This window comes from Tachysurus fulvidraco, chromosome 6, assembly GCF_022655615.1.
Source record: "Tachysurus fulvidraco isolate hzauxx_2018 chromosome 6, HZAU_PFXX_2.0, whole genome shotgun sequence".
Classification (NCBI taxonomy): domain Eukaryota; kingdom Metazoa; phylum Chordata; class Actinopteri; order Siluriformes; family Bagridae; genus Tachysurus; species Tachysurus fulvidraco.
The window spans coordinates 31,382,589-31,392,588 of record NC_062523.1 but is presented as its reverse complement, the minus strand read 5'-3'; the positions used below and the strand labels follow the sequence as shown (position 1 = coordinate 31,392,588).

The 10,000-nt window shown below is 42.5% G+C and overlaps 1 protein-coding gene across 11 annotated transcripts in view; it reads left to right on the top strand.

Moving 5' to 3' along the window:
• Positions 1-10,000, top strand: part of lrch1 (leucine-rich repeats and calponin homology (CH) domain containing 1) — a 47,927-nt gene that overhangs the window by 33,442 nt on the left and 4,485 nt on the right. For 7 of the 11 annotated variants that reach the window (XM_027145369.2, XM_027145367.2, XM_047814764.1 and 4 more), the window contains 4 exons: positions 2,921-3,030; positions 3,241-3,378; positions 3,476-3,553; positions 7,164-7,887. In XM_027145369.2, the coding sequence (XP_027001170.2) occupies positions 2,921-3,030; positions 3,241-3,378; positions 3,476-3,553; positions 7,164-7,445 (608 nt within the window). In that variant the 3' untranslated portion in view covers positions 7,446-7,887. Of the gene's footprint in view, positions 1-2,920; positions 3,031-3,240; positions 3,379-3,475; positions 3,554-7,163; positions 7,888-10,000 lie in introns of those variants that run through there. The other 4 variants (XR_007140775.1, XR_007140774.1, XM_047814765.1 and 1 more) reach the window with 1 other exon arrangement.

Genomic DNA, 10,000 nt, shown 5'->3' with positions numbered 1-10,000 from the left:
CACACACACATACACACACACAAACACACACACACATAAACACACACATAAACACACACACACATAAACACAGACAAACACACACACATAAACACACACACATAAACACACACACATAAACACACACACAAACACACACACATAAACACAGACAAACACACACACATAAACACACACACATAAACACACACACATAAACACAAACACACACACACATAAACACAGACAAACACACACACATAAACACACACACATAAGCACACACACATAAACACACACACATAAACACAGACAAACACACACACAAACACACACACACACACACATAAAAATAAACACACACACAAACACACAGAAACACACATACATAAACACACACAAACACACACACAAACTCAGACAAACACACATACATAAACACACACACACACACACACACAAACACACACATACACACACATAAAAATAAACAAACACACAGATACACACATACATAAACACACACAAACACACACAAACACACACAAACTCAGACAAACACACATACATAAACACACACAAACACACACACAAACTCAGACAAACACACATACATAAACACACACACACACACACACACAAACTCAGACAAACACACATACATAAACACACACACACACACACACACACACACACAAACACACACATACACACACATAAAAATAAACAAACACACAGATACACACATACATAAACACACACAAACACACACAAACTCAGACAAACACACATACATAAACACACACACACAAACACACAGATACACACATACATAAACACACACACACACACACACACACACACACACACACAGTTGAGGGGAAGCAGAGAAAGGTTTCTGTAGACTTGTTGCCTTAGTAATTGTACTGTGTGTATTTATAGTTGTGGTGCGTTCAGGAAACTTCAGATCTGTACAGAAAGAAAACTGTAGAAACACAAAAGTCCATATAAAGTGTGTGTCCTGTTTCTCATCGACACGTCACGTCTGTTTTACTGCTGAATAACGTACATGACGAGGACGTCTCAGATGTTCCCCAAACCACCAAGAGAACCTCCTTCTGACTCCTGGTATATTCCTGGTGTTCCATCTTAACTATCAGACTCAGTCACACTGCGATGGATAAAATGTTTGTAGACGTAACAGATGCTTTGATCAGAATCTACTAAGCAGTGTGATTTAGTGAAGGGCCAAAAAACTAAAACTCTGTTGAAGACAGAAATCCGTGATGTTCTGCATGACACAGAATGTGCTCCTTTTTATTTTTAGCCTTGGCCTCTTTTTCAAGGCCTTATTTGAGGGTATTATTCTAGGGCAACCACTCATAGCTTACACACACACACACACACACACACACACACACACACACACACACACACACACACACAGTTTAGTCTCTCTCTCTCTCTCTCTCTCTCTCTCTCTCACACACACACACACACACACACACACACACACACACACACACACACACACAGTTTAGTCTCTCTCTCTCTCACACACAGCTTATTCTCACACACACATACACACACACACACAGTTTTGTCTCACACGTACACACACACATACACACACAGTTTAGTCTCTCTCTCTCTCTCTCTCTCTCTCTCTCACACACACACACACACACACACATACACACACAGCTTATTCTCACACACACATACACAATTTAGTCACACACACATACACACACACGGTTTAGTCTCACACGCACACACACAGTTTAGTCTCTCTCTCTCTCACACACACACACACACAGTTTAGTTTCACTCACAAACACACACAGTTTAGTCTCTCACACACACACACACACACACACACACACACACACACACACACACACAGTTTAGTCTCTCATAAACACACAGTTTAGTCTCACACAAACACACACGTACACACAAATACACAAACAGTTTAGTCTCTCACACACACACACACACACACACACACACACACACACACACACACACACACACACACACACACAAGGTTCATTCAAGAGATCTTTATCTTTTTGTTGCACTTTGAAATGGAGGTTGCGCTCGGCTGAGTCTTAACGGCCCAGACTTCCTCTGCAGATCATGGGAGCAACGTTGCACTTTTCTGACCTCTCCTTATCCCTTCTTCCATCTTTACAATCTCTTGTTAAGTACTTAGTCTCTCATTTCCCAGCTCTAACTCCACACGTCTTCTCCTCCTGCAGCGTGATCGCAGCACCAATGTGGTTAATAATAAATAAAAAGAGAGAAATGAACAGAAAGCTCCATTTCAGCGGTTGTTAATAATAAACACCTGTAAAAATTAACACGGTCCTGGTCATTGTTTGCTCTTTGTTGGGTTTTATGGCTGTTGATCTTTGGCCTGTTACCTTGCAGTCTACAGAAACCTGACTTCCTCTTTGTCTCTAGTTTACTCATTGCACTAATCACAATAGCAGCTCCTTGTGAGTGAAAATCGCCAAACTATTTTAAGAAACATGTCCTATCTCATACACAACCTCTGAAATGAACTTTCTGAGATGATTTTATCACAGAACAAGCAGTTAAGAAGCACCAAAGCGCTTGTGTAATAGCCTGATAATCTGCGTCTCTCGGGCGCCCCCGCGTGGCTGCTTCCGAAATCGCTTTTTCCATCCCAGTAACGCAATACTACCGTAACGCTTCTTCTAGCTCAAGGATAATTAAAAAAAAATAAATATTTCTTTTATACTATTTTCTCTTGCAGTGCAGATCAGATGAACTTTTTTTTTCTCCTCGGATGACTGGGCGCTATTGGTGATCTGAGATGTGTCTCGATCCTTAAACATTTTGATGCTTTCCTCCTGCATGGTTGTGTAACGAGTGTGTGGATGTTCTGACCGTTGTTTCGGCTTTCCGACAGTTTTCTTGAGAACTCCTAAGAGTCTCGAATCAGCGGATCCTCAGTTCACCATGAGGAGAAGGATGGAACAGCTCAGAGAGGAGCTGGAACTCGTGGAGCAGCTACGTGAGGTGAACATGCACACACACACACACACACACAGGCACACACACACACACACACACACACACACAGTGTGTGTGATTCACATGTCAAATACACTAATTATTACTCAGGAGCTTCCATGCTGACTATATGTGTATTTGTGTGTGTGTGTGTGTGTGTGTGTGTGTGTGTGTGTGTGTGTGTGTGTGTGTGTGTGTGTTGTGTGTGCTGTTTAGAACATTGAGAGCAGACTGAAGGTTGTGCTTCCTGAAGATCTCGGCTCCTCGCTCATGGATGGGGTGGTTCTCTGTCATCTAGCCAATCATGTTAAACCACGCTCGGTGGCTAGCATCCATGTTCCTTCTCCAGCAGTAGTACGTTCCTCTGAACACACACACACACACACACACACACACACACACACACACACACACAAAACACTGCTTTCTAACTTTTTTTTCCACCACCTAGCCCAAGCTCAGTATGGCTAAATGCCGTCGGAACGTCGAGAACTTCTTGGATGCTTGCAGGAAGATCGGAGTTCCTGAGGTGAGTGACATCATTTCCTGAAGAGAAGTTAAAGAGATTAAACTATTATTACAAGCTTTGTGTAAGCACAGAATCATGACAAGGTAAGCTTTCGAAGTCTGACCTACCAAAACACACACACACACACACACACACACACACACACACACACACACACACAAATAAAAAGTTCATCATTAACCAATCAGCTCTAACCCTGAGAGTTTTACAGTGAGACACCACAACACTTCCATGGCATCCAGTCTCTCTAACTATGTCACGAGAAATCTCACATCATCCTGGAGTCCTAATACCATCCATGCTTTTACACTCGCTCGCATGTGCCGATAACGAGCTGCGAAAGTAAAAGCTCTTAACTGCTGCTCTATTCTGAGTAAACGGTAAATCAGAAGGAGAATCATGTGATAAAATGTAATGCTTTACAGAAAAGATCATTGTTCTGTTGAACTGTAGTGAGTGATTGTGGTCTTAAAACTGAATATCGGCACATGTCTTATTAATCATCATGGCTTTGGGCTGTGTGTGTGTGTGTGTGTGTGTGTGTGCTACCATAGGATAGAGCTGCAATGGAGGCTACAGTTCTATCTCACATGGCACTGCATAACACAAACATTTGTAAAGGTGAGGTCTCCGTCGTTTGACAGCCAATGTTGACATATAAAATCACCAAAACAAACACGCCCCTAACCCAAACAGGTCCCACCCCTGTATCGATAGCTCCGCCCACACATACATACGTAACCCGGGCGACTAACAGAAAGAAACGTGTCTGTATCATAGCTGAAGGGAAGAACAATACGATTGTAGATAAACAAACAAGGACAAATGCCACACAAGCATAATGATGTAAAGGACAAAGGCATATATTAGTTCTGTGTAACAAAGCAAAACCAACGTTACTCACCTATCGAGAAGGAAGAAAGCGCCTCGGCGTCTTAAGTAAAGTCGGCCACATATTCACAGGTCGGAGTTTCCCGAGTCGATAACTCCTGAGCTAAACGCTGTTACTACACAAAACGCGGTTGTAGCTGCCTCTCTACATTACTACGATAGAAAAGAGGTGTTATTTGTGTAGTAACAGCGTTTAGCTCAGGAGTTATTGACTCGGGAAACTCCAACCTGTGAATATGTGGCCAACTTCCTGCTCCTTCAGTTCTCTCCAGCGCTGGAAAGCTGATCCTATATTAACACGTCCTACTTCTTGTCCTTATCGTAAGTCTTTCTTCTCTTTCTTTCTTTGTTTTTATCCTCCATGTCGATGTTAAAACCGCTTTCTGCTAACGTCACACACGCGCACTGAACGCTCTCTCCGCCCGTATCGACAAGACACGCCCCTTTCTGCTCATCGGCTACACGGTTGTTTTGTTTGTGTTAATTATTCGGCCCGACTCGGTTCTCTGAAGCGTTTCTCAAACAACGGAGACCGCACCTTTAACTCAGACCCCCACATGCTCATTAAGCCGTAGACTCCAGATCTAGTCCTAGTATTAAAGTTTGAGTTTGCGTAGGCGCGTAAGCTCGTCTCTCGATACACAATAACGCTCTCCGTGTAAATAAAGCCAGCGCCACCTGGTGGTGTGATATTCTTGTGCGGTCGTGTTCTGAGAAAACTCTAGAGCTGCATCCACTGTTTAAAATGGTAAAAAAAAATACGATTCTGTTTATTTCTGTAACAGGAAGTTAGAGATAAGTAATAGTGTTAAAATAGTGTTTGGAACACAACAGTACCGTTATGTCATTGTTGAGTTTTCACTTCTGCATATTGATGTCAAGCCGCTTTCAGCACACTGCTTCGTAGTGACGTGATGTCATTGTGTTTGAATCAGGAAGGGAAGTGGATGTTAAAAACAGTTTTCTAACAACAGGCTTGGTCTAACGGGAGCATTAATAACCTCCTGTTGGTGCTTTGGCTTTCTTTTATTTATATTATTTTGTGATTGTTAAGGATTAGTCATGTGCCAGCAATATAATATAATATATGTTTCTTACAATGGTTCGTAATGGTATTGACATTTTTTAGCTTCAGGCACTAACGCTGGGAGTGAAACACACTCATTAGGTCTCATAAGTTTTGGGACGTAATGATTTTTTTCTTGCTTTTGATTTTCTATTTTTAAAACATTGCCATCCTTAAAAACATTCCTGTTTGCCGTAACACGACCGACCGTCAATTTTGGACCGAATCAAAATTTATTTATTTTTTTGCTTTAAGTCCGACCGACTCGCCGGTTGTACATTTGCGTTAAGACCGACCGATTTTGTTTTTCTCTTCAAACAACTAATACAAAATCAGTAAAATAATCTGAATTATATTTTAGTAAGTATTGTAAATATATAAATCGGCCTACATACAGACGAAGGCTACGTTCTTTCTTATAAATAAAAACCAGTGACATCATCTATGTTTACACTGCTGGTTACCGGATGTCACACTACGGCCTGTGCGTTCGCTTCGTCTCGTTCTCTCTCATTCACTGTCAGAGTCGACGGGTCGCGCTCGGTAACGATGGCTGCGGCTGCAGTAAACAAAATGTTCGCCGTCACCGTTCAAAGTCGTACGGGATCGGGCGCCATAATACATCTAAATAATCATTAAAACAGCTCGACACGCTTTAACTTGGCACGAAGTTCTGGAAAAACTGTGCATCAAAATATGCGATGATGCGCCCGAAGTCACGGGTTGAAGACCCGGTCAGTGACGTCACCATATGCTAATTTGTTTAAGGTCATACCGACGTCATCACCGTCACTAAAATTGTACTTTTAATATTTTTAAGGATGGCCTAGTCTAAAAAAAATAATTTGAGATTATAATGTTGCTGAACTCCTTTTCTGTGGGAATTTTTTGTTATAAAATGTGTTAAATTTGGATATTAGCGTTGAAAGGAGGATGTACAGAAAGACGGCCGAGTGAGTCTGTGATCTATGCCCTTCTCTGTTACTCTGTTGTGTAGTCGGATCTGGTTTTGTGTTGTGCTGTTTGTATTACAGTGTGTAGGAGCTACACTTCATATCCAAATACTGTATAAGAGCCACAGGTTAAACAGTCAGTGTCAGTAATCACAGTACTTTGTATTGGCACATGTCTAATGGCTTGACTCACATGTTCCTGCTTCCTGCTTGTACTCTAGTCTGTAATCATCTGCTCCTGCATCGTCTGCACCATCTGTACATGTCTTTATGATCCTTTATGAATGTCTTACACTCTGTAATGAATGTGACAATATTCATGGAAATAGAATCAGGGCATGTGGCAGCTCCTGATCACGTGTGTGCTCCCAGGTGGGAGTGTAAATAAGACGGAGATGGAGGGAAAGGAGCTGTGGTTAAAACAGAGAAACCGCCCTCGTCCTCGTCCTGTTTACATCTTCAATTAAACGATTTTAAAATGGAACAGATTATAAGCGCTAGAATGTTATTTCTATTCCGACCCCAAACCCACATCCATGTTTAATCCCTGCTGGACTTGGGATGACTTTTCTTCTCCCTCTGCTTTTATTCTTTCATTCCTCTTCAACATCCTCCATCTCTCTTTCTTCCATATTATATTTTCCTTCCTTCCTTCCTTCTCGCTCTCTCCATCCACATCACTCTCTATTTCCTCTCTCAGTCATCTCTCTGTTCGGCATACGACATACTCCAGTGTTCGCTGAGGCCGGTCCGGGCCACGGTCCGAGCCCTGGTGTCACTGGAGGACAAGGCATTGAAGAAGAAAGATGGAGGAACGGATGGAGAAACAGATGAAAGAGAAAAAGTGGAAATGGAGAGCCTCAGTCCCTGTCAGGATCAGTCGTCCCCTTGGCATGTCTGGGATCTGATTGGCTCGAGACTGGTGCACCTGTTCTGCCTGCTGCTTCTGTTCGGGGCCTACACCTGGAGCGAACTGACATAACACACACTCTTACACTCGACATTACACACACTCGCACACGCACTCTGTGGACAGCACCATCCGAATTTACACCGTCCATGCAATCCACACTGCACATGTTCCATTCGTGCTATTTGCTCTGGGTGTAGTTAAAGTTCTAGTTTAATTTGCAACTGCAAGTGGCGCAATCATGATATTGTAGATCGAGTGAATAAAAAGTGGACGTTTGGGATGTAAGCAAATGTAATATAAGCCTTTAATATAGCCATTTATTTAAATAGAGCGGTCCTGATTGAGCAGGCCATGACTGACAGGAGCAAAAGCCACACTCACTTTATTGTGACTGACAGACACAAAGGCCACGCCTCCTTTATTGTGATTATCAGGCACAGAGGCCACGCCTCCTTTATTGTGATTATCAGGCACAGAGGCCACGCCTCCTTTATTGTGATTATCAGGCACAGAGGCCACGCCTCCTTTATTGTGATTATCAGGCACAGAGGCCACACCTCCTTTATTGTGATTATCAGGCACAGAGGCCACGCCTCCTTTATTGTGATTATCAGGCACAGAGGCCACACCTCCTTCTTTAGGACTGACAGACATAGAGGCCACACCTCCTTAATGTTTAATGATGGGATGCACTTATTTCCAGGGATTTCTGAACAGCGTAACAGATATTGCGTCATCGGGTAGGCGTGGCCTTTTATGATAATCTAACCCTGACCGTAGTTTTTGGTTGTTTATTTGTTTTCACAAACAGCTTAACTGTAAGATATTAAAATATAATAGATATAAAATATAAAATCTACCTGTTTTGTCCTTAATTATCCATCGTAGGTTTGTTCTTTCTTTTGAAAGAGGGCATTTTCCAAGACCTTCAGAAACCACGCCCACTTTACATCGTGGTAACGAAAACCCCTGGAATTTAGTGAATGCCGTTTAATGACAGGTGCAGAGGCCACACCTCCTTAATGTCTAATGACAGGTACAGAGGCCACACCTCCTTAATGTCTAATGACAGGTACAGAGGCCACACCTCCTTAATGTCTGATGACACCTACAGAGGCCACACCTCCTTAATGTCTAATGACAGGTACAGAGGCCACACCTCCTTATTGTCTGATGACACCTACAGAGGCCACACCTCCTTAATGTCTAATGACAGGTACAGAGGCCACACCTCCTTAATGTTTAATGACAGGTACAGAGGCCACACCTCCTTAATGTTTAATGACAGGTACAGAGGCCACACCTCCTTAATGTCTAATGACAGGTACAGAGGCCACACCTCCTTAATGTTTAATGACAGGTACAGAGGCCACACCTCCTTAATGTCTAATGACAGGTACAGAGGCCACACCTCCTTAATGTCTAATGACAGGTACAGAGGCCACACCTCCTTAATGTCTAATGACAGGTACAGAGGCCACACCTCCTTAATGTCTAATGACAGGTACAGAGGCCACACCTCCTTAATGTTTAATGACAGGTACAGAGGCCACACCTCCTTAATGTCTAATGACAGGTACAGAGGCCACACCTCCTTAATGTCTAATGACAGGTACAGAGGCCACACCTCCTTAATGTCTAATGACAGGTACAGAGGCCACACCTCCTTAATGTCTAATGACAGGTACAGAGGCCACACCTCCTTAATGTTTAATGACAGGTACAGAGGCCACACCTCCTTAATGTCTAATGACAGGTACAGAGGCCACACCTCCTTAATGTCTAATGACAGGTACAGAGGCCACACCTCCTTAATGTTTAATGACAGGTACAGAGGCCACACCTCCTTAATGTTTAATGACAGGTACAGAGGCCACACCTCCTTAATGTGTAATGAACGTTACACTTCACCGGTGATGTGACGTCACCAGCACTCTGCTGAACACACGCTCGCTTCAGTATCTGGTTTTCCTGCCAAACATCTCTTTAGCTTCACGTCGACTTTAACACGACTTTAATCTGTTCTGATTTTGCACAACACACACTAAAAGGAGGAGAGATGGAACCCACACCAACGCTCGTTTCAGGTCTTTAACAATTTAATTCCAGGACAAATTTCAGATTTGCGATATCACGTGACGGTCTTCGTTATTAGCGTAGTGTTTGTATCGAAGGGCTAAGCTAACGTACAACGGACGTGCGCTCAGTGGCTCTGTGACTCTTTTGATCACACCTTGCTGGCTTCCCCTCTTAGACATCACCTTATACACACAAGCAGTGTGAATGTAGTGAGTTTGTGTTCTTGTACATAATCATACTGACCCGCAAACGTATTTATCCGCTAATTATTCCGCATTATAACGAAGTCCCACCAACAGAAGTACAGCAGATGGAGTTGGAGGAATAAAATCAAGTTTCAATAAATGTTATTATTATTATTATTATTATTATTATTATTATTATTATTATTATTATTATTATTATATAATCTTTGGTTAAATATGTTTTAGTTATAGCTAGTCGACCGGTTTTACTATACGCTTTTTAGAGTATTATACGATGCCGTCATGCTATGATGTCGCCACGTGGGGCTCGGTGATGAGGGGAAGTGGTCAAGGGTGTGA